The 24,841-nt window shown below is 37.8% G+C and overlaps 4 protein-coding genes across 4 annotated transcripts; 2 read left to right on the top strand and 2 right to left on the bottom strand.

Annotated features, from left to right (window-relative positions):
* LOC307148860 (phenazine biosynthesis-like domain-containing protein) lies at positions 1-1,992 on the top strand. The gene is made up of 9 exons (XM_079854764.1): positions 1-112; positions 221-317; positions 392-490; positions 576-685; positions 795-824; positions 907-995; positions 1,246-1,421; positions 1,576-1,638; positions 1,817-1,992. The coding sequence occupies exons 1-9, from the start codon at positions 29-31 to the stop codon at positions 1,927-1,929; spliced, it is 861 nt and encodes a 286-aa protein (XP_079710890.1). The 5' UTR covers positions 1-28; the 3' UTR covers positions 1,930-1,992.
* Positions 1,993-2,745: 753 nt separating this feature from the next.
* On the bottom strand, positions 2,746-18,209 carry dna2 (DNA replication helicase/nuclease 2). Its single transcript, XM_079854711.1, has 23 exons — positions 17,862-18,209; positions 17,699-17,746; positions 10,577-11,523; positions 10,300-10,473; positions 10,037-10,220; positions 9,715-9,863; positions 9,423-9,554; positions 9,070-9,298; positions 8,866-8,983; positions 8,144-8,300; positions 7,851-8,042; positions 6,955-7,185; positions 6,730-6,846; positions 6,524-6,633; positions 6,265-6,374; positions 5,846-6,067; positions 5,026-5,219; positions 4,741-4,830; positions 4,292-4,499; positions 3,904-3,993; positions 3,631-3,813; positions 3,295-3,441; positions 2,746-3,160 (listed from the first exon to the last, which is right to left on the bottom strand). The coding sequence occupies exons 1-23, from the start codon at positions 17,889-17,891 to the stop codon at positions 3,107-3,109; spliced, it is 4,116 nt and encodes a 1,371-aa protein (XP_079710837.1). The 5' UTR covers positions 17,892-18,209; the 3' UTR covers positions 2,746-3,106.
* Positions 12,294-17,323, bottom strand: LOC307148838 (uncharacterized protein). The gene is made up of 3 exons (XM_079854714.1): positions 17,200-17,323; positions 16,073-16,139; positions 12,294-15,836 (listed from the first exon to the last, which is right to left on the bottom strand). The coding sequence occupies exon 3, from the start codon at positions 15,823-15,825 to the stop codon at positions 12,976-12,978; it is 2,850 nt and encodes a 949-aa protein (XP_079710840.1). The 5' UTR covers positions 15,826-15,836; positions 16,073-16,139; positions 17,200-17,323; the 3' UTR covers positions 12,294-12,975.
* Positions 18,210-19,036: 827 nt separating the features above from the next.
* Positions 19,037-21,934, top strand: LOC307149813 (E3 ubiquitin-protein ligase TRIM62; the record flags this gene model as incomplete). Its single annotated transcript, XM_079856379.1, has 6 exons — positions 19,037-19,621; positions 20,074-20,169; positions 20,401-20,634; positions 20,720-20,742; positions 21,123-21,256; positions 21,365-21,934. 6 exons carry the CDS (start codon positions 19,037-19,039, stop codon positions 21,928-21,930), a joined length of 1,638 nt encoding a protein of 545 aa, XP_079712505.1. The 3' UTR covers positions 21,931-21,934.
* Positions 21,935-24,841: the final 2,907 nt, after the last annotated feature.

Genomic DNA, 24,841 nt, shown 5'->3' on the forward strand with positions numbered 1-24,841 from the left:
ACCCCAGAGAGCTGAAGAGCGGTAATCAATGGAAATTCCAATATTTACGGTTGATGCTTTTACCAATGTACCTTTCAAAGGTAATCCTGCTGCAATATGTCTTATGGAGAATGTAAGTATTACATTATCACAAGACTATAGATTAGTTATTCATGGTAATACAATGTAAATGTGTTTATGCACAATGTTATAAAATGTTTCTCTTCTCTAATACATTTAGGAGCTGCAAGATGAGCTTTATCAAAGCATTGCCGCTGAAATGAATTTATCACAGACTGCTTTCATCACAAGACGGAATTCTATGGATTTTTCCTCAGGTATTCTGCAGCTGAGATGCATGTTGAAATACTCAAACTCTTATTTACATTTTGGATTTGATGTATTTTGAAAGGTGCGAAGTTTGGGTTACGCTGGTTTAGCCCCAAAACTGAGGTTGCACTATGTGGACATGCAACATTGGCCTCAGCAGCAGTGCTCTTTTACATTAAAAGTAAGAAACGCTCGTCCTGACATACATTTTTTACCAAAAAACAATGGACTGATGACTGTTTTAAAAGCACAATATCATCACACAGAGAACATCAACCCTGTTGTGGTGTTTGAGACTATGAGTGGGGATCTTTATGTGCGCCAACATGAAGAATCTCTAATAATGGACTTTCCCTTAAACAAACCAAAGCCCCAGGTATGACCAAAAGACACCTTGTGGACCCTTTCTTCAACAAAAACTAAAATGGACTAAAGATTAAAGTTGCTTTTGTTCCGAATTTGAGTTTTGAATGCTTTATTTGCAGGACCAACATGAAATCAAAGATCTTTTGAAGGTAATGCTGCCAGTTAGTATTTGTTTTTAGTAAGACACAAGCAGAAAATATTTTGTGACACCATTTTGACTTTTATTTTCAGGCTGCTGTTGGAGACTTACCCATTCAGGATGTGTGCTACAGTCCATCCACAAAGAAACTAATGATTCGTCTAGCTGACACCTGCGACAGGTACTGCTGGACATTTCTGAAATTAACAAAGGCAATTATAATGATGATGATTGTATTTGTGTGCATGAGCATTAAATGTGAAAACAGCTTTGCAGAGAAAAATCAATAATCTATTGCAAATTTTATGTGAAGTGCATTTTAAATGTTTTAGTGCAACATTCAGTCAGAGATAATAATTAAGATCGATCTACAATTTACAACACAGTATGCTAAACATTCTGCAGTGTTGTTATTTCTTCATTGTTGGCAGGTCTGAACTTATCTCTTTGAGGCCAGAGGCAGAGACTCTTCTGAGAAATGAGACCACTGGTAAGATTAAAAGTCTCATCGTTACATTGAAAGGACCACAGACCACTCAGTCTGGATATGACTTCTACTCCCGTGTCTTCGCACCCTGGGTTGGTGTCCCTGAAGATCCAGTCACTGGTGAGCAGAACATTCAAAAGCCATTTGAATGAGAAATGTGTACAATGTAAAATATTACTAAACCATCATGATGGGCTTCACTGGACATGCACAAGAGAAATCAATGCTTACTGGCAATCATCAATGCATCATACTACAACTTTATTTCTAAAAGGGTCTGCACATTCAGTTCTTGCAGGCTATTGGTCTGAGAAGCTGGAGAAAAAGAAAATGATGGGTAACAGCCTCCTTTTCCTTCACTGCATCATGCCATCACATACACTGGAATGAATATAAAGATATCAATTAACAAGTTTAAAAGTAAACTTCCAAGGATGAGTAACTGTAAAGTTCTGCTAACATTAACAAAACAAGCTAGAATAAGACATTTATCTCCGCTATGTTTGTTTTTCTAGCTTACCAGTGTTCCAGTCGTGGTGGTGAGGTAAGGCTGCAGATAAGAGATGACGGTCGACTGGACATCATTGGTCAGGCGCAGATCATTCTTCAGGGAACTTTTAAAATCTAGACAATCTTGCAAAACCAATTCATTGAATATGGGGATAGTTTTGATGGAAATCAAGTGCATTTAATTTTCACTTTATATTAATATGAGGGTACATTTTAAAAGTTATGTGCGATTTAATAAAATGTATACAACAGTTCGTTCTGGTTCTCGATTCTGATTGGCTGTGAGCCTTTTCCAGTCCAGAGCCATTGATTGCCTATTTGGCCGAATCACAATCGTGATGATATATGAGCAATATCACACAAGTAGCCATGCAATATCGCTCACAGCCGTGCTGATACAGAGCCATATCGCACAGCTACGTAAATAAATATAATCAACAACCAAGTGTCTTTAAAAAGGTTTCTTTTGTGCGGAACTACCTTGCGGCAGATTCCAATCTCAAGTCAACAGTTTAACAGCGGAGAGCCCAAGCCTCCGTTACTAATTAAAAACTAGCATCAACTGATCAGTGCTCAAAAAATGCTGGGGAATCATTGAACTTTAAGTGACCCTACAACAGTGATTATTGATAGGCTGTCTGTAAAAAAAAAAAAAAACCTAATCACATTTTAAAGAAGAAAAAAAACCCTCATCAACTGACTTTCAAAGCTGCTAAATGGAAATGACTTTCGACTTCGAGGACCTTGATAGAAATGTAGTGGAGTGAAAAGTACAATATTTGTCTTTCAAATGTAGTTAAAGTCGTAAGTTTCCATACAAAATAATACTCAAGTGGAGTACAGTACTCAAGTAAATGTACTTTGTTACTGTTCACCTTTGATGTTATTTATATAAAATATTACTTATTGAAAAATAGTTCAGGGGATATAAAATAGAACGTAATAATTTGTGCAATTTTTTATTAAACAAACTCTTTAAATTCTTAAAACAGGAGAAATAACATTAAACAAGTATACAAATACAAATATGTATAATTAAAAGGTAATGGATTTAAAAAACATGTGATATGAGGTAGGAATTAATTGGGTGAAGAATTGTAATTATGTAAGCATGTACTAAGGCCTGTCAATACTGATTCTATATTAAATTTGACATCTATCATTAAAACAAAATAAAAGTTGTCTACAGTTATTTGAAGCTTATGTGTACCATTTCACTTAAATGTTTTCAAGTAATTGTTTCACAGCATTATCTTTGTGCCATACACCATGTATCAGAAGGGTTTTTGTTTTTATCACAAGTGGATTCCAGGTAGTGCCTCATGGGCGGCAGGAGGTAGCTGGAAGATGTGACTTAAAATTAAGGACAATTTCAAAATAGCGGTTTCACCAAAGAAGTTGTTATGCTAATTTGAATGAAAGAGTGACAAAAAGTCACATCAAAAGACTGAATAAACAGAGTAAACGCTGCTGTAAAGGATATCATATCTTCCTGTTGAAGGTGACGGAGGAGTTTCTCTAGTGGCGCGTACCGGCGAAGGGTGGGGGCCGAGCCCAACATGAGGAGCTTGTGTTTGGCTCTAGTGATGGCCACATTCAGTCTACGCCAGTCTCGGAGCAACTCTCCCAGCTGAAAAATTATTTGACATCTCAGAATAATGAAAATGATCTAGTGCATAATGGTTCTTCGTTAATCACCACAGCAACAGATTATACTTAAGACCATCATACCATACAGATCTGCACTGCAATGAACAGTTAATTGGTTTAAATGGTAAAATTATTAGTTTGTTTAAAATTCAGGAGGAAGGCCACTTACGTTGCCCTCAGGGTTGCTTCTAACAAAGGACACAATGATGACACTCTTGTCACGTCCTTGGTATTTGTCCACAGTGTTGACTTCCAGAGCTTTAAAGGTGTCTCCCTGTAGCAGACTGGAGATGGCTTTCAGCTGTTGCCGATATGGAGCAATGACCCCAATATCTGACGCTCTGCATCCAGCCTACGACACATTTAAAATGACCATTTCATTTCAAGTACTACATAAAAAAATTGATTTCAGTGTTTCATACAACTAATGGCATGTTCGGACCTTGAGCAGCAAAGTGACGAGGGCTTGTACCAAGATGGCTTCCGTGTGGTTGCTGATTCCACTTTTCTCCACAGTCTCATGGGCGGGAACCTGAAGAAAGGTACAGTACATAAGGATAAGGTAGGAAAAGAAAATTTAGGATGCAAAATGAGATAAAGTGTAAAGCCCTGTTCACACTGCCAGCGACTTTTTCGCTGCATGTCACTAGCCTCTGTACTGTGAAGTCGCTCTAATGTTTTTGGTAGACTGCATTCTGGACATATCTTTAGAAATCATATCTTTATATATTGCCAGTAAAACTAAGATATTCTAATTTGACTTTGTTGCTGCATGCCACTGGTGGCATGAACAGGGCTTTAAAAAAGAAAGTAAAGAAAGTAAGACTGACCTCAGAGGTGTCCAGGAAACAGACAGGACTATTGGGCTCCAGTGCAGCCTGGACCCAAGCACTGTACTGTGGCTGACACACATACAGGTCCAGTTCCTTCTCAACCTGAGCTCTGCTGGGCAGCTGCAGCACTGCGCTTGCCGTCCTTTCAGAACCACACTCCAGTCGGCCCTCATACATCAGAGCGTTGCTCAGGGACATGATCGCACTGCAGGACACAAAATAAGTGTAAGAGCTGCACGGCTGCAGCTGGTGGTCGTGAATATTCTCAAAAATGTATCAGAAAAATCACCTACTAGTATTCTACTTGATTTTTAAATGCCTTTATTAGAGATATTAAATATTAACAAAGATTAGTCTGAATCTTTAACCCCCCATTTTGTTTTTAAATTTGCCATTTAACAATCACATATGTACAGTCCGAATGTCTGACTGGTGTAAATCCCCACCTGTTCATTCGATATTGGACATTCAGCTGAACAACTGCATCACTGTGGTGCTCCAGACGCTTAAACAAACTCTCATCCATACCCAAGGTCCTGAGTAAAAAAAAAGTTTGTGGTCAAATAATGGGTTAGGTTAATAATATGGTGATGGTTTAATTTGGCTAGTTTTGGCAGCTTCATATTTATGATTAGCTTCATATTTATGATTAAAACAACAAGCTGTATTCAGCGATGCAAAACATGAAAATCTTGCAAAAATTCATCTGAATGCAGACAATAGTGTACTACCTGGCTTCAGCATTCTGCACAATAGGAGGAAGCTGTTGGTGGTCTCCCACCAGGACAAAGCGCTGGGCGTAGAACAGCGGTCCCAAACATACAGGTTGACTGATCTGAGACGCCTCATCCACGATGCAGAAGTCAAAGCGTCTGCGGCTGAAAATTGGGTGCTTCACACCCATACAAGTGGTGGCCACGATAAGCTACAAGAAAAAAAGAAGGTGATATTTACAATGATAAATAATTTGCATAATGCAAAACAGTCATTTTCCCATTATCTCTCACATGTCACATACACTACAATTCAATAGTTTGGGGTCAGACAAGGAAGTGCAGATTTTCTTTTTACTTTAATACTTATTTAGCTATTTAAATTGATCAAAAGTGACAGTAAAGACATTTATAATGGTACAAAAGATTTCTATTTCAAATAAATGCTGTTCTTAACTTTCTATTCATTAAAGAATCCTGAAAAAATGTATTAAACATTTCTTATTATTAGTAATGTTGAAAACAGCTCTGCTGCTTAATATGTTTGAGCATCAAATCAGCATATTAAAATGATTTCTGAAGGATCATGTGACTCTGAAGACTAGAGTAATGATGCTGAAAATTCAGTTTTGCCATCACAAGAATAAATTACATTTTAAAATATATAAATTGTAATATTTCATCATTTTTAACTGTATTTTTGATCAAATAAATGCCACCTTGGTGAGCATAAGAGACTTTTAAAATGCATTGAAAATCTTATAGACACCAAACATTTGAACTGATACATGCTGTATGTGTTATACTGTACAAGACAGAAGATTTTAATATGTATTACTTCTTTACTGTACAGTTGTTCCAGCTCTTCTAGTGTCTGCATGCCTTTGGCACGACATGACTCCTCTGTGAAGGGCAGGATGTCATGGTGCACTTTTTGAGTACGACCCAGTCGCAGGAAGCCGATCTTAAACCTCTTCAGTTTCAGGAGGATGTTGTCCACAGCAGAGTGGGTGTAGCTAGTCAGAAGAACACTAAATCCACAAGCATGGAGTATCCTCACCTATAAAACAAGGAAGTGCAAAATAAATGTCAGATTAATATTCCTTTGTTCACATATAGAAACCACTAGCATAAACAGGAAGTTTCATTCTACAGGTCAGAAAAAAATGATGTAAACAAAATCAAGCTTACATTTATTAATGTACATGCATTTACTGAATATGAAATTCATTCATAAATAAGCCCTTACGCTCTTACCAGTGTACAAATGGTGGTAGTTTTCCCAGTACCTGGCATTCCCACAATAAGCGTGTAATCTCTGGACAGTAGCACTTTTTTCATGGCTTGTTTCTGGGGTTTATTGAGTCCTGAGAGGCAAAATATGATTAAAACACATCATGTAGGAGTAGAGATGCTCTATTATTCACAAGAACACATCAAGGGCATGTTTGAAAGCAGCTCTCTGCAGAAAGATTGAAATTATGGTTTATTGAGAGAAGGCAGTGTATGAACACACCTTTCAGAATGTTAGCCACAGTGTCCTTGGCGTCTCGTGGCAAAACACTGCTGAGGTTGTCAATGAACTGGGGAGGCCTGAATTCCACAATCAACTCCCTCAATCTTTCACTGCATAAAAAATGTACACATTGAGCTTTTCATATATAAACCCCCCCCCCCCCCCCCCCTTTAAGAGACAAAACAAACATAAAATGATGATCAGACCTGGTTGGAGTGTTTTCCATTAACATAGACAGGTTTCCTAGATGAGTGCTAAGACCGCATGCACCTTCATCCTGGTCCAGTCGGAAAACTGTGTTTGAGGAATACTTAGAGAGGTTTCTGAAATGATAGGAATGTGGAATTAAGCTTTGATGTACCCTTGACCACTTCAGATTCAGGTCAAATGAATTTCAAAATGATCAACTTAATGAAAAGCAAGATACTTACTTGTCCAAAGAGCAAGTTACTCCACTGACTGTTATTTCTGTGACGTATCCTGAGGCCAGGCCTATAAGCACAGAGTCCTGATCACTGACCACAATCCTGTCGCCCACTATCAGCCCAGTGAGAGTCTGCTCGCCTTCCTTCCTTTCAAAGCTGTGCTTATATACACCATCAGATAGGACGCTGACGGCTCCAGCTAACCGCATGTTACCCGCACAACCACCACTTTTCTCCCTGAGAATGAACAACATAAGAACAGGGACATTCATTAAGGACAAAAGCATTCAATTAAGTCAAACACACAGTGTTAATCTGCTAAGGATCTGAAATGCATATAAAAAAAATATATATATAAAAAAAAAAACTGTTTCAAACATGAAATGAAATTTCAAACACAAATAAAACATGAAATGAAATGAATGGTTCTGCCAAAAATAAAAATTCTGTCATCTGTCCCTCCAAAGAAAGTCCATTTACTAAATTTTTGATGGTTTGACCGAAGTCTTCTGAAGAGACACGGTCGGTTGCTTTATATGAACAAATATAATTTTGCCTTTTTTTCTGCTTACCATATTTGTCACGAGTTGATTATGTTCATATTTAATAAAAAAAAATTATGGAAGCCTAAATGAAGCATGTTCATCATATTAAGCGATCGTGTCTCATATGGATTACTTTTACAATGTCTTTATGAACTTTTTGAAGCTTGAAAGTATTGGTGGAATGAACTTTCAATGGAGGGACAGAAATCTCTTAGGCTTCATTAAAAAGATCTTTATTTGTGTTTCAAAGATGAATGAAAGTCTTCCAAATGTGTTTAAAATAACATGAAGTCGAGTAAATTTATGTTTTTTTGGGTGAACTAACAATGTACAACTCATATTTTATAAAAGACCCACCTCTGCTGGGAAGTCTGAAGCCAGATATTTCGCCGACCTCCTTTGTTCTCCATGGTGAGAGCCTCCAGCGTGCAGAGCAGCAGCCAGTGGCTGAAGTACTGGAGGTGCATCTGGCTGAGGTGCTCGCTCTCTGACTGCACAAATGCCTGTGGACCTTCACTACAGCTCCCCACGGGATCTCTCTCCACAGCTCTACACAAATGATACATTTCAGCTAAAGCTAAATTGAATTAAAGATCTCTGAAGTTGGAAGTTGTCATGGAAAATGACACACGAAGAGAGAAAAACAGTACCTGTTGTAAACTGCGCAGTTTCTTTTCTGAGGACAGTACTTGCAAGCTTGCTGGTCAGATACCATGGCAGGCAATGGGGCCATTTGACTTCCACCCTCCATCTTGATCAGGTTGTTGCCGATGTGATGGGCCAAAGAGTTCCTTATTTTAATCAGCTCTGTGATGGAAAAAATATTAATCAGTATAGTCATAAGTAGGATGTAAGCTTATACGATTTTGATGTTACATTGTTATGACAAGTCCACCAGCTCTAATTTGTACCATTTGTATCAAAAAACTTGATTTAAAGGGATAGGTCACCCAACTACAAAAGTTGTCATTCATTATTCACCCTCATGTCACTCCCAAATCATAAGCCCATTTCATTTTTAAAACACAAATGAAGATATATTTCTGTCCCTCCATGGAAACTCAAGCTCGTAAAGACATAATAAACAATCCAAATGAAACGAGGCATTTAATAAAAGCCTTCTGAAGAGAAATTATCGCTTTTAATGATTAAAAGATTTAATTGAGCTAAATTAGATGCTTGATCCACGAGAACCAATTTGGTTTGTTTATGCGAATCACGCAAGCATGTTTGAGCTTCCACAAGGACCAATGAGGCTTTAGGAGAGAAATCTCTCAGGTTTCATCAAATATCTTCATTTGTTTTTTAAAGATGAATGAAAGTCTTATGGGTTTGGAACAACATGAGGGCGAGTAAATGATAACAAACCAACCTCTCCTGTCCATGTGGTTGCCCACAACAGGATGTAGACTGCCAGTCTTCAAATAGACGAGGAATCCTGCCTCTGGATCACAACGTCTAGCTGAGCTCATCAATGTGTACAGAATAACCTAGAATGCAAATAAAATGTCTGTAATAAGAAGTGATTTTTTTGTACATGTTACATTTCTAAAGCATCATCTGAAACATTTTGTACTTGACTGCGATGCTCAATGGAGTTGGACTCCTTTCCGGTTTTCAGCTCCAGTGGCACAATCCTTTCTATGGGCTTTCTGCCTCTCCGGTGAATCCTAATGCCAGCTGTGACATCTATCTTCCCCTTCAGGCCAAAACTCGGACACCAGATGTTCTCCTCGATGTCCACAAAATCTGTGACTGTCATGCTACAGGTTGCATCTTGCTTGCTCAGAGCCCCGTCGCTAGGGCTGATGGTAAATAACCACACAAACCATTAAGTTCATCCATTATATCAATCTGTACAAACCAGAAAATGCTGAGAGCCTGCTGGGCTTGCTGTAATTGCTTGTTTGAAGAACTATATACACTCACAGTTTCAGAGTGAGCTGCTTTTGTCCAGCCTGTGGTGAAGTGTGAAGGTAGTGTTTTGCCCACTCAGATAAAGAGGGAAGATATTCTTCAACTTCCTGTCTCATGTCAGCCTGAGTCAGCTTTAGACTGTACCTAATCAACCAAGCACAAGACATTTCACAATACTTATAAGGCACTGATATAATATATGGAGCTTCATTACTGTGGTCAAATGCTGTATTACCATGATATAGCAAAGATGTACACAACAGATCATTAAGTGTCCTAATTTATATTGCGTGATAGCCCTTACATTTGTCCGAGGTAGTTGGGGCTTCTTAGGGCATCTGAGGCAAATGTCTGTATCTTCTCTGGAGAGAAATCGGAGGACATGGCTGCTTTTTGGAAGATATCATGAACTATGGTACCATTTAGCATCTGCTTAGATCCACCATCAAATGCCTGCTTAAAAATCACACACAAGAGTTTTGATTATTTGAAGCACTAAAATTGGATGTACTCTAAAAAAAATGAATTAGCATCATCATTTAAGGGAAAGAGATTATTTGATCAGTAGAAAATTATAGAGTATAGAAAGAATAGTGAGACACATTCACAACATTCAATTTCCACACCTTAAACATCTCTCCCAGCACCCCTCTCCTCATACAGCGAATACTGTTGGCAATGCTGGTCCCAGATATCAGCAGGTCAGGCAGCAGAACCAGAAAACCAGAGTCTCTGTCAATCGTCCACAAGCCAGAAACACTCCTCCCTTCCAAGTGAACGATGTCCCCCACAGCAACCGGAGAACTCTCCCTTTAGAAAAGAGGTTGAAAAGTTAAAAAACAAAGACCGTCAAAAAGAATCTTTCAAATAGTCAAGTAACATTTTATACCAGCCATCTTTGAGAACACAAGTCTCTGTGGACTGTGTCGTCTTTGAGCAGGTGATGGTTAAGTGTTTCTCTGTGCCACTTCGTGATGAAGTGACGTCTTGTACATCCAGTACCCAGTATCGGTTATGAACACCAGAGGTCAGTGTAACATGCTCTGGTATGCCTTTGATTTTTCTAAAAGTCAAGAAAAAATGTTATGTTTAGTTTTAGTACACAAAAATCACCAAATAAAGGCACACTTATGTACACATAAATAGGTTGAATAAAACATTCATACTCATGACTGAACTTCTTGGGTTTTGGCGCCTCAGATTTTTGCTCCATGCCATCATCAAACCACTCATCTATCAAATCAGTAAAATCATCCTCAAAAGGGGCTGGCAAAGTCTTTCCATCAGCAATTTTTTCATTCACTTGAAGCTCAGTAGTACTCAAGGGCCTCTTCTTAGTAATAGGACAGTTGAGAAAAGTCTCTTTTTCTTCAGTCGACCCATTTTTCATCCATGAACTATATGACATCACAAGATCTAAGTCATTTGTTCCAGAAACCGCATCCATGCCAATCTCCGGCTTCACATTATGAGCAAGTGAATTCTCTTTCTCACTGGTACTAAAGCTCAGCTGATGAGAGGATTTTTTTGAGAGCTTTGAGAAACCATTTGTTTTTCCATTCATTTTCACACAAGGCCCAGTTGCCAATCGGCTACTCTCAATACTAACAGACTCGGCTTTGATTTTTTTCTCAGGACTCTTCCGGAACAAAACAGAGAGCGTTCTCAAAGACTCATTTCGCTTAGTCACTGGTAAGCTTGTGTCGCACTCAGGTGGTTTCTGAACTTGCATGATCCTGGACCGCTTGGCACTCTGGATGTTTTCTGAGCTGTGCAACAACCTCTTTACAGAGCCAGAGTGACTAACACCTTTCTTACGCTCAAAAGTGTCCTCTGACTCTGGACTGCTGTTGTTCCGTGGCTGCATCAGCTTACGTGCCTTCAGGCTAGGTTTACCCCTGACACCTTTAGTATGTAGACCACGGGACACAGGTGAGCGGTTCTCACATGAAGTGTCGGAAGGGTTCTCTGTCCTCAGACTGTCAGGCGTCTCTGGAACGGCGGATGGGTTTGGGGAGCAGGGGACATTTTCATTCTCCACAAAACAAGTCTTCAATGAAACGGGGGATCTTGTAATTCCAGCTTCAAATCTTTTAGGTGACTTTGGAGAAACCTGAAAAAAACAAAGGTATGGTTATCCACCAGATTTTTAATGTAAGAGCAGGCAAAGCCATTTTAAACTTGCAAAAAATAATTTAAGATTAAAAGGACATCACAAACATTCAAAATAAATTCAAGGGCTTTTTGGAAATTCACAAAAATTTGAGTCACTCCATTTACTCTGATGAATATAATTTCTTTTTTAATAAAAGAATAATAATACACACTTTTCTTTTTGAAATGTCATCTTTATTTGAGTGAACTGTAGATAGATTTAGGGCTAATTATAATTTATTTTATTATGTTTTTTGAAGCTACAAACTGGTATTTGTCATATTATTATTACTGTATAGGTATGTGACAAAAAAAATCAATATAAAAAAATTCATATATAATCATAACCATATGATAGATAATAAAAATACCTTTAAAATGGTTTTTAAATGATTCAAATCGGATAATTATTAAGAAAGTTATGGAATTTTTAAATTCGGAAATTTGGGGTCATTTTTGTATCTAATTAAACCAATAAAACAATGAAAAACTGTGACCTCTTCCGCTTGACCAAACACTTCAAAATATCATAACTTCCTCATTCCTTGGTCTATTTGCATAATTCAAACACCACAGTGTAGGTAATTAAAAGCCCAACATGATTAAGATGACCTCTTTTTAAAAGGTATATATAAAATTTTTATTATTTCTAATTAACCACTAATTAATGAAACCGAGAGCATCAATCCACACATATCTTTCCATATGAAATCAAAATCCTCTCAAATAAAAGGTATAATCACATATTTATTGTATTAAACAGACAATTGGCATTGCCACATGAATTTCATAGTTTCTTTAGTCATCTTACAAAGCAATTTTACTTCTGCTTACATGATATTAGATTAAATAGAGATTAGTTTACATAGAGATTAGTTTACATGACAAGAAGATCTAAAGAGACAGGCCAGGGTTTTCGTCAAAAAATACGAACTTTTATTTTAATTCTGGCTCAAAATCAGACACACACACACTCGGTCGGTCTCTCTCATACACACACACTCTCTCTCTCTCTCTCTCTCTCTCTCTCTCTCCCTCCCTCTCCCTCTCTCTCTCTCTCTCTCTCACACACACACACTCTCTGTCTCTCTCTCATACACACACTCTCCCTCACTCTCACACACACACTCTCTCTCATACACACACTCTAGCTCTCTCTCTCACACACACTCACTCTGTCTCTCTCTCTCTCTCTCTCTCTCACACACACACACACACACACACACACACACTCTGTCTCTCTCTCTCATACACACTCTCCCTCTCTCTCACACACACACACACACACTCTCTGTCTCTCTCATACACACACACTCTCCCTCTCTCTCACACACACACACTCTCTCTCTCACACACTCACACACAATTCTGTCAACAAAACGATTACTAAAATAGTTGAATCGTTTCAGCTCTAGGATAATGTTAGATCTTGGCATATAAGGTCTGCTGCTAATTCATACGCCGACACTTCAAAGTCTACAGCATCATCATACGATTCATTCTCACCCCAATAGGCAATTACATAAGTTCCTTTTTTCTTTTTTTTCAGTTTCTCGACACGTCCTGAGTAAACAGTCTTCTCCCCAGAATCACTATCAAACCATACATGACAAATATTACGGCCCACTAAAGCACCAGAGAGAATATCAGTCACAGCAGAAATGGAGTTTTCTTCCAACTCAGGAAACTCGCTCTCGATCAGGGACACATCTAACACTTTAAGTTTGTTTTCAACAGCTTTTCGCTCCTTTTGATCCTTCTTTTGACGCTTCAGGGCAGCCCTTCGTGATAATTCACCCCTCATCTCCACATGACTTTGCCGATTAATTTGTCTTTTCTTTCGAGCCATACCTACTGCCCAATAGATGATATTTTCCTTTTCAGGATTTTTCAGTTCATCGAGGTACTCAACTAGATGGTTTTTTTGAGCCCTCATCCTAGATGACATGAAGCATAGGGTGGCATTAGGAGCTCGGTGCTTGGCAGCACTAAACATACCGATGATTTCTTCAGAGTCAATGTTGTGTGGCCTAGCTGTTTCTGTTTCTTTCCGTAATTCATCAGTCACAATCAGTTCTAAATATCGTTTGTACTGTCTTTCTATGACAGCAGTTGTAGCAGAAAGACAGGCAGACATCATACTGACAAAAGAATCTTTGTCCGATGGAAACTCTAGGAGTCTGGCTAATGTTGAGTCACACTTGTCAAGGGTGTCACCAAAAAAATCAGTATCACGAGTGAGGACACTGATTGGATCCTGTTGAGCTTCTTTGAGGGATGACAGAACGTTTTTGACAATACTGATTCCTTCCAGGTGATCAACTTGCTTATCGGCAGAAGTGTAAAACTTCTTCATCCAAGGGCCTGATAATAGTTTTCCATTCAAGCCGAGGACCTGGATTTCCAACTTGGCAGTTGGGTTAGTGAAGTCTTTGTGCAAACCTGACAGCAATCCACCACATGACACTGTCCCAGTTCTCAAGAACTTCTCAAACAGTTCATAATGCTCTATGTATTTGCCACATAGGTGAAAAAGTACATGGAGACGATTCCCGCGATAACGAGGTAACAAGCCACGGGGCAAATTGACATCTTCAAGAAAAGTAGTGAAACCCTTTGGGTCTCCCTTCCCATCCTTATAACGGAGTTTGTTCATTTGGAGGACAATGTTTGCTGCCAGACAGTCTTTACCAAATACATGTCCCTTAGAAGTCTCCAATGTCTTCAGTGCAGCCCGGCATGAACTGGCAATGGTGTCGATGGGATGAAGGTGGCAGTTAAGCTCATTAAGAGGTTTGCCCCACGACTCTGAAATTCTCTGGATTGCAGCGTGGTTTACAACTGCGCGGTCTGTCATAACATTTGAAATGTTGCTGATAATAGATTTACGGCAGTCTTGGTAATCACAGAAATAAAAACCTGAATAAACTTTAGCCAGTTCATCAATAGAACTTGTCACATGTTCAGCATAGTCTTCCGCAGTGCCACCAGGTAACTGATCGATGGCTACTACAAAGCACTTTGTTTTAGTTGTAAGATGTATGCTATTTATATGAACACCTTCCTGTGTTGTTGAGTCAAATCCTAGTGTAAGGTTCTCGGTAGTCATTGCCACTTCAGCGGTTTGTAGGTCCGATATCGCACCAAGCTCCCGGGCCATCTGCTCGACAGTATTTCTGTGGGGAACAGCATCAATCTTTACTCCAAATCGCATAGCAAACCTTCTGATGAGTACTGGTATATTCTTAGTAGGAACTTGGTTGATTATTGAATCATACACCATCTGTCTCATATCTAATGAGAACGTTTTCTCATCTTTCTTAGTTTTTTTCTCCACAACAGACGCTTCATTAGTAATGGATTCTTTAAGACAGAGTGTTTCATTCTCTAAGTACCTTATCTCATCATCTTTTTCAGTTAACAAGTTTGAGAGTCTAGTATGGTCATTCTCATGAAGTTTTTTACTAACGGTAGTAAGACGCCTGTTCTTGTTGGACTGCTTCAATCTGCGGTGCTTCTTTTTCAGTCTGGCCAACTTAAATTTAGTTTCCTCTAGCTCAGTAGCACATTTTGTGGTTTTCAGTTCATGTCGAAGAATCCTAATTGTAGATTTCTTCCTCTCTAGGATTTCATCTTTCCTTTTAAGACACTGGTTCAGGTACTTCACACTCTTATGCTGTCTCAGCTTCTTTCTTAACAACTTCATCTCCATAGCATGCTTTTGCTTCATTTCACTTCTAGATTTTGCCATGAGATCCAGTCTTCTCCTCATTTTGAGTTTTCGTGGAGTCGAGACATCTCCCCTTAGCTGTGGAAGGGTGATCGATTCAGGGGTCGAGGCTGAAGGTGTATTCTCAACTGATGTAGGTTCTAACTGTGGAGAGGTGGGTTCGTCACTCATAGATGTAGGAGGATCAGTCCTGGAACTAGGGGAATGATGAACAGGGAAAACTTCATTGCAGATCTCCTTAAACTTTGCCATCTCTGCATCACGAGAGAGGTTCTTAAATCGTTGTAATGATCTGGACACAAGGGATACCACTTGATGCTGTAGAATTGAGATGTCAGGAATTTTGTTACTTATATCCCGGACAACATTCGTCCAAGAATGGTCATTAGAGATGAATGAGAGTAACACGTGACCATTCTTTAGCTCCTCATGATTAGCTGGTACAGCAGTGAAATGTTCCATCAAATACTGACGAGACAGGCCTGGCTGAGGAGAAAACGATCCCCGCTTTGGCTTTTTCTTTGGTGGCATGATGGTATAACCTAGGGGAAAAAAAGAAGTTTATTTAATTTATATCCAATTTAATTCATGAATATTGAATGCAGTTCCAAAATTGCTCATCTAGAAGAAATTTATATTTTGTTGTTGTGGAAATATAAATATGTAAACACCACACGACCTACTCCAGTTTTTCAGTATAATTTAAAATAAATATATACATATTAAGACTACTACTCCATAATTCTATTTATTTCTGTTAGGATGAAAAACAACTCACCTTGGATGATATGAAAGTCAAGTTATTTTCCCACCACTGGCATTGTTTCATCAAGAAGTAAAAATACCTACAAAATAGACAATTATTTATTTCTCAGAAGTAATATTAATTGATGATTGTTATTTATCATTTAGCAATCAATAAATGCATGCATGTTGAATTTTTTTTAAGAATAAACATCAGTACACTGCAAAAAATGCGTAATTAGTATTTTTGTTTTGTTTCCAGTCCAAATATCTAAAAATTATTACATCAAGAAGCATTTACTAGAGAAGTAAAATGACATAAGAAATTCTATTTTGTTTTAAGATAAAAAGAAAGTCATTTAAGTAATTTTTGCTTAAAACAAGCAAAATTATCTGCCAATGGGGTAAGAAAAATAATCTTGTTTTCCATTCGAATTCAGATTTTTTTCTTACCCCATTGGCAGATAATTTTGCTTGTTTTAAGCAAAAATTACTTAAATGACTTTCTTTTTATCTTAAAACAAAATAGAATTTCTTATGTCATTTTACTTCTCTAGTAAATGCTTCTTGATTTAAGAATTTTTAGATATTTGGACTAGAAACAAAACAAAAATACTAAGTAAGAAAAGCATTTTTTGCAGTGTAGGCCAAAGAAATTCATTCTCACAACACACAGCAATGAGGCCTTCAAGTACTAAAGACATTCAGTAATTGTGAAAATAATTAAATTTTACCAACTCTGTGCAGAATAATACAGCACACATTGGCTAAAATGTTTGTAAGATTTGGCCAATCAGCTTGCTAGAAACGGGTCACATGACTTGGCAGGCAGCCAGAAGCACAGTTGTTCCTAAACAAATCCATAGCCATCCATGGTATTTATATATATGTTTGACTAAATCATGACAATAATGTAATCTAGAGATTCTAAACCTTCGTTCTGTATGATTACTTTGAAAAATACTGCACGGATTGATGAAAACTGGGAGAAGTTTTGGAAGCCAATATGACCGAATGGCCGATTCAGCTTTTGACAACAACGTCACTTGCGGATCGTAAAAAAACACATGCGAATGTTACAATCAATCCCAAACTTCACCTAATTCAAGTTAAATGTATATTCTATCAAAAGTATTGGGTTTGAAACAAAAAAATACTCACCTTCATAGCGGATTTTGACGCCAAACACGAGAGAAATGTTGCTTCGCTTGTAGCTTTCTTCTTACGGCAGCCATCTTGGAAATTCGAACGTGAGAATCAACGTGATGACGTAATTTATGTCACTAGTATATGGGCTTTAGAGGTATTCACAAAGCAAAGATACGACAGCTTTCCTAAGTCACCAACGCGCCTGGCGCTGATCACCTGCTGAGAACACAGCCGCGGGAACAAAGCGCTCGTGCGTATATAGGTCAGTTTGTCACATACCTATACTGTAGTAAAACACACCAGTTTGCAGCATAAATCATTAGATCCCATTTTCTTTTATTATTTAGACAAAATGTAATGAAAGTGAATAGTGAATGAGGTTGTAAGTCACTAATCTCCTTTTGTATTGTAGAAATAAAGTCATACAGGGTTGGAACAACAAAAGTGAGCAAATGAGAATTTTTGGGTGAACTATGAAAATAAGTTAACTAGATTAGTATTATGTACTTACTTTTGAGAGGAAAAAGGCAGAAATGTTTGACTGAACTCCATTGACCATCTACAATAACAACAAAAATGTTAGTTAGTAACGTTACACGTTCACAGCGGATGACATTTATCTAGATAGCTAGATGAGGATGATCAACAAAACATCAGATGTCACTAATACTTACGGAAGATCTGCTGGATTTACACTTCATCATCGTGGACTGTAAGTGAATAAAATGACTAAAAAAAGATTGCTCTTCGGAGAAAACAAAACCACGAAGCAGCTGTACTGGTATCAAAACTTAAAAACCTCTCACAAAACTGTGTCAGCTGCACATAAAAATAGACACTGCTATAATAAGTTAGCTCAAATCTAGCTCGTCCAGAAACATATTTTCTCACAGAGCAACGGTGTTCAAATTTGATTTCACAAAAAAACAAAAAACAGCAGATATAAATACATAACTTTAGCTGTATCCCTGCAGCGTAAACACTCGAAATTCCCGCGTACAGTCAGTGAACAGATCGAGATCACACGAGAAGTCAAACGGTTTCCTCGTTGTTGTTGTTTGTGCGGAATTTACATCGCCATTACAGACACACTGCCACCTAGCGACAGTGAGATTATCAATTGTCCAATGCAGTTGCTAGACAAGCTGGAAACAATATTTTTATTAGCCGCATTTTATTAGAACCACATTAGCCTCACGAGTCACGTCAAATGTAAATGAAAAACTGGCAATTATTATATCGTTATTTTCTGCAATGGGACAGAATTTTTCGGTTACCAAGGCAACAATAAAGAAATAGCTGTTGAGGCTTAAGGGCGGCAAATTTTTGAAAGTTAACATGGTAAGCATTTGTGTTTATTTCAGGTGCTTTGGATAAATAAAATGTGGGTTGTGGGGTATAATAATTAAAGATATTAGCCTCCAAAAAAGTGGCATATGCTGTTAGAGAAAGAAATTACAATTGTAGAAATATTGGCATTAAATTAAAGTTCTAAATATGAAATTCTAAACAAAAAACACAATGAATGAAAGCTAGAATTCAAGCTAGAAAGCTACACTTTCCTTCAAGTGTACAGTTTTTTTTTTTCTTTTTTGGACACTTAAAAATTTGGCATTTGTGTGCATTTTGGTGAGGTTAACTTCAATATTTGAAACAAGAAGTACTTGAATATCACCTGCATGTCATAGTTATTTTAAAATATTTTATGTTTGTATTACATGAACAGCTTATTGTAATTGAATACACTTATAACAAAATGGCATTGAAAACTGAGCCTCATCTTTGAAATATTCATGCCAAGCCACCACACTCAGACAGTAGAAGGTCTGCTAATAGAAGGTCTGCTAATATGGACGTGCAAGAAGACGGCCTAAAATGTCCTGTTTGTGTAGAGCTTTTTACAGACCCTGTACGCCTTCCATGTGGGCACAACTTCTGTCAAACCTGCATCCAAGTGGTCTGGAACATGGATGACCCCAAAACATCAGGAGAAGGGCCACTGTTCTGTCCGGAGTGTCAGATCCTCCTTCCTTCTGACCTTAAGCTTGAGTTCAACTCAGATCTTCAAAGGAAAGTTCAGGATGTCTTTGCAAGAGCATCCTTGCTGGAAGGATCATCTCATATGTCACCCTTCATTATCATGTGTGATCAGTGCATTGGGAAGACTGAGGTGGCTGTGAAGAGCTGCCTCTCCTGCGACGCCTCCCTGTGCGCTGCTCACACTCTCCTGCACCAGCAGAGAGAGGCTTTAAGAGGGCACTCTCTCATCGAAGTAACAGAGGACTTAATTTCCTTCAAGTGTAAGGAGCATGGGGAGGAGCTGAAACTATTCTGTCAGGAGGACCAGACTACTGTGTGTTGTCTGTGCATTGCGGTTGGGTCACACAAAAACCACCAAGCTGTTACGCTGCAAGAGGCATGCTCAGAATTCAAGGTAGGGGCTTCAATTCATGAAAATGGGTTGATGAAAACATTTTAATGAGTGAAAAATATTACTATAGTCTATTTTGATAGATTGGTCAATTAAAGGGACATTTTTAAACATGTGCCAAGTTCTTAAAAATGTACATGTTGTTAAAAGTAAAAACTTAGCCTATACATTTATATTTTTTTATATAAATATTATATAAGCTATGTATATTATAAATACATATAATTTAGTACAGAAATAAAATTACATGCTCATCATAGAAGATGTGTATTCGGGTCATTTTTGTATGAAGTGGATTTTAATGTTTTTTTTTTTTTTTACAAATTAAGATCTATTTTTACTCAGATATATTTTTCTCAGATAAATAAAACATTTTCATGGACCATTATTATGCCTATAATTTAGTGTGAAGTAACAGTGTATTGAGAACTTATGGAATCTCTTTGTTCTTTTAGAAGGTGCTGGAGACCAACAAATCACTTCTTCTACAGAGGAAGCATTTAGCTGAGTCTGCTATGCAAGATTTGAAACCATTATTTTCAGAGGTGTCGGTGGGTATTCCAATATGAGCTTTCTGAATCATAGCAACCAATTAAACCAAGAAAATTATTGTATACTGCACTTCACAGGTAGGCTAATTTTGATTTGAAATAATACTTTTTTAATGAATGGCAAAACTATTCAAATCCACTGTAGCAAGAGATAATGTTTCCTTTGTCAATTTATGAGTTCACCAGGCTTTTACTTTTTTTTGTTTTCTCAATCTTGTGGTGGTTTTCAAGAAAAACGCAGAAGCATACAGACTCAGAATAGTTGAGAAATACAACCAGATAAAAGCCCAGATTGAGGAGGATCAGAAGCTGATGTTGGCTGTTCTGGAAACAGAAGAATTTTACTCCAACAAGTGGCTGAGATGGAAAAATGAGTCACTGGAGTGTCATGTTAAAGATATTAATGCTGCCCTAAGATCAAGCCAATCTCTCCTAGAGGAAGAAAATGACATCATATTTCTCAAGGTGCATATTGTGTGAATTATATTTGAGTGCTCATTTTCCTTTTTTTAATCTGTTGTCTATCAATAACAACTTTTTTTTTTTGCAGCATCTCAAAAAACATAGACTTGGGTGAGTTCTTTTCACTGCATTCCCTTTAAATTGTACTTATCTATAGAGCCCCTAAAGCAGGGATGGGCAACTTCAGTCCTACAGAGTTTAGCTTCCTTCAACCCTAATCAAACACACCTGAACAAGCTAATCAAGGTCCTCAGGATTACTAGAAAATTACAGGCAGGTGATTTTTTCAGGGTTGCAGCTAAACTCTGTAGGACAGTGGCCCTCCAGGACCGAAGTTGCCCATCCCTGCCCTAAAGGGACATGGTGATGACATTTGCATTCCTCCGAGAAACTTTGCGTTTGCTCGCAAAATGTTTTCTTTCCCCCACTATGCCATGATACATTAAAACCAAAATGAATGTTTCTTCATGAATTCTTCATCATCGCTCTAGGTCCCAGGTGGAATTGCCACTTGTGTCTGTGATAGAGCAAGAGTACAGCACCACAGACAAGATGAAGACAGTCGAACAGCTGGTTGATAACTTAGATGAAGTTGTCATGCAGAACACTCAGCGGCTGTGGTCTAGTAAGTGTGATGGTTCAATGCACAATGTTAAAAGACATTCTTAGACTTTAATAAAAAGTACAATAATCCTACCTTATAGTGTAACCTATCAATCTTTGCCACCTGCAGGTCTCAGAGCAGTAAATTTAGACCCAGAGACAGCACACCCCGAGTTAGAGGTCTCGGCAGACAAGCTGGAGGTACACTGGAGTAAGAAACCAACCCCAGAAAGGAAACGGAAAACAAACATCAGCTCTCAGTACAGCGTCCAGGTCAAGGAGAGCTTCTCCAGTGGCTCCCACTACTGGGAGGTGGCCGTCTGGAAGAAACCCTATTGGTTGATTGGTCTGTCATATGGGTCAGCTACTAGAGATCAGGATTCTGAGCATCCCAACAGTGACTTTAACAGTGTGTTCTGCTACATCTATCATGGTAATGGAAAATATCTGGTTTGTCAGGACTCACATGAAAAGTCCCTGGCAGTGAGGAAAACAATCCAAAAACTTGGATTATGGGTAGATATCCCGAAAGGAACCGTGTCTTTCTATGATGGAGATACGCTAACTTTGCTCCACTCATTCCGCGTTGAGTTTTCTGGCCCAGTTTGTCCCATTTTTAATCCTTGTATCGACATAAATGGCCAAAACAGTCAGCCTCTTTCCATTGTCCACCTGAGAAACAAAAATAATTTGTAAAGCACCTCACAAAATGCTCCATCCATTTCCTTTACATAAATAATCAGCCCATTCTCATCCCAAGGCGTCATATACTGAAGCTTTTGACATTTTGTCTACATCGAACACACATGGCACCCTTTATCGTCAATATGAGACGCAGATAGATATGAGCCAGAAGGCGCCTCCTAGCGGTCTAACCCTAACCCTACCCCAGACCTAAACCTACCCATAACCGAACAAAGCTCTGTGCGTGTCATATTGACGCTAAAGGGTGCCATGTGCGTTCGATGTAGACGAAATGTCAAAAGCGTCAGTATATGACGCCCTAGGATGAGAATGCGTTGAAATAATACATGGGTTATTATATTGTATCTGTCTATTTAATATAGTTGGGTTTGGTGTAGTTATCACAGTAAATATCTCACATTCTCTTTGGTTCTTTTTTGTCATTTCTGCAAAGATGGATAACTATGATTAACCTTCTGGGTGTTTTAAACCTGAAAAGAAGTGTGAGGAAAAGGAGAAAAATGTTGACAACATGCAAATTATATCTAATAAACCACTGTGTCTTTTTTATTTAAAAGTTAGTTTAAGAGTTAGTTTACTAACAACGACAATTCTGTCATCCTTTTTGTGTTTTCTGTCCATACAGTGAAAGTCAGTGGGGTCCAATCCGGTTTTGGACCTCATTTTCTCTTGTTGTATAATACGAGGGTGAGTAAATGATGACAGAATTTCATTTTTGGCTGTATTATCCCTTTACCTACGCACTTGCTGAATTAAAAAGTTAAATTTTAGTTCAAATTGTCAAAGTAACTGCAAGGACTAACAAGATATATTGAGATATAACTATAGATTTTAGATTTGTTTTGTGCATGACTGTGCTTATGGTCTTGGATATGTCCATAAAACCTGAGTTTGACCAGCTTTAGATGATAGAAAACTCTTCTTGACAAAGTTGTAGTCCACCTTAAGCTGAGATGGGCCTCCTGCCAGGGCTCTGATAATGTGATACAGGCACTCCCTAAAGACACGGGAACAAGTACAGTATACTGACTTCTTTGTCTGCTGTTGGAGTTTTTCTAATTACAGCGGAGCTGTCCACTTCAGCACCTCACATACACAATGAAATGATGAAGCATCAAATATCTGCCACATCTGCAACTCTTCATGGTCCCATCAGGTATGTGAAGTTGCTTGTCCCTCTATTTGTGTTTCTTATAAATAAAGAACAACCATTACATACCAACACTTTTAGTTGTTGCAGAAAATCATGTATTTATATTATGAATCTATTTTTGAACTCCTGTGCTTTAATTTTTTAGCATAGACCTGGTGTATACCCTATACATCCATTGTAGTTATCAGTCACCTTAGAAGCTAAAGTCTAAGAGCAGTCAGTCTGAGTATTCAAGTATTCTTTCCAAAGCTCTCAAATAACATAGTAGGTAATGCAGGACAGCTCTACCCAGTGCCCAGAGCTTCTGAGGTCAGTCGAGTTGTACAACATTTTTGTATAGCACACTTATGTCTTATGCCTAAACCTTTTGCTCTTAAAGCTACTTTCACATCATGTAATTCCCTTTTTGGTTAGATATATATGGATAGATATGGACAGTTTACAAATAACATGGACATCAGTTGTTGTTTTTGTTGTTGTTGTTGTTGTTTCAACATGAAAATCTTAAAAATTGTATATACAGTGCAGTGGGAAGTTCTGGGAACCAAAAGTCCTCATTGAAATAAGTCTAATTTAATCCTGCTAATAAACAAAGTTTAAATAACAAAGTTTCTCAAAATTGTTGTGCTAATAATATAATTTGTAATTATTTTGTAATAAATTATAAAAATGCACTTTTGCTATGGTCTCAGACTTTGTATATGTGATTGTAAATATTTTTTATTTACTTATAGTAGTTTAGAATTTTAGCATACAAATAATCCGTATAGCCAAAATTAGTATGAGGTCATAAAACATTGAGTATGTTAATTACACAATATTTTAACATGTTTTAAAATAAGAAAAAGATTAAATTATTTTAGATGAATTATTGCATGTCACAATGCAGGAAACTGCTGTCACATGTTAACTACTATACTATATTATACTATACATAGTGAAGGGGGACAGGAAGTTATAGGGAGAGAGTGAATAAGCACTAACCACTAGACCATGGCTTTGACTCTTGAAGTTTTGCTGATTTATGTAACAGTTCTCTTGAGGGAGCAAGCGTAGTGCTGTTAGCCCATAGACTGTGCTGAATGCATGAAATATTTGAGTGACTCAAAAAAAGCAAGTCATAATGCAGTGCTCAACAAGGTTAATTAAAAGGTTTAACACTTTAAAAAGCCTAGATACAATGAGCATCACAAGTGATCTTCAGCATTTAAAGGGATACCCCCAAAATAAAAATTGTCAACATTTACTCACCCTCATTCCAAACCTGTACGACCAACTTTCTTCTGTGGAACAACGTTGGGAACCAAACAACATTTGAGCAAATCCAATCTAGGGACAAAAATAAAAACACTGAAACATTTCTCAGAATACGTTATTTTGTTTCAATATAGAAAAAGGTCATACAGTTTTGGAATGAGATGTCAAAATGTTCAATGTTCAACTATTCCTTTAACTACTGGATTTGGGATTATTATTTTTTTTTCATTTAGCAAAATCACAAACAGCAGCAAAATAAGCCAGCAAATACATGTAGTAACAATACAAATGAAAACGTTAAATAACAAATGAATGCGACAATGCATGCTGGGAACAGAAGCACATATGCTGTTGACACTATTACAGATAATCTGTAAGTAGCTAAGAGTTTACACTAATGCAAGCACAGCTAATCATTATGATTCTGCCGCATGACAGTCATTTCTTTTTCACTTTACAGTATAATTAGAATATTGTAAAAATGACAGCGAA

Source organism: Squalius cephalus, assembly GCF_949319135.1.
Source record: "Squalius cephalus genome assembly, chromosome: 21".
In the NCBI taxonomy this organism is placed as follows: domain Eukaryota; kingdom Metazoa; phylum Chordata; class Actinopteri; order Cypriniformes; family Leuciscidae; genus Squalius; species Squalius cephalus.

Excerpts from the sequence above, each read along its gene's own strand:
- LOC307148838 (XM_079854714.1), bottom strand. The coding sequence starts at position 15,825 with ATGCCACCAAAGAAAAAGCCAAAGCGGGGATCGTTTTCTCCTCAGCCA.
- LOC307148860 (XM_079854764.1), top strand. The coding sequence starts at position 29 with ATGGAAATTCCAATATTTACGGTTGATGCTTTTACCAATGTACCTTTC. Across the intron at positions 686-794 it reads TAAACAAACCAAAGCCCCAG|GACCAACATGAAATCAAAGA; the intron begins GTATGACCAAAA and ends CTTTATTTGCAG. Across the intron at positions 996-1,245 it reads CTAGCTGACACCTGCGACAG|GTCTGAACTTATCTCTTTGA; the intron begins GTACTGCTGGAC and ends CATTGTTGGCAG.
- dna2 (XM_079854711.1), bottom strand. The coding sequence starts at position 17,891 with ATGATGAAGTGTAAATCCAGCAGATCTTCC. Across the intron at positions 9,864-10,036 it reads TGCTGGGAGAGATGTTTAAG|GCATTTGATGGTGGATCTAA; the intron begins GTGTGGAAATTG and ends ATTTTTAAGCAG. Across the intron at positions 8,043-8,143 it reads AACTGCGCAGTTTACAACAG|AGCTGTGGAGAGAGATCCCG; the intron begins GTACTGTTTTTC and ends TCATTTGTGTAG.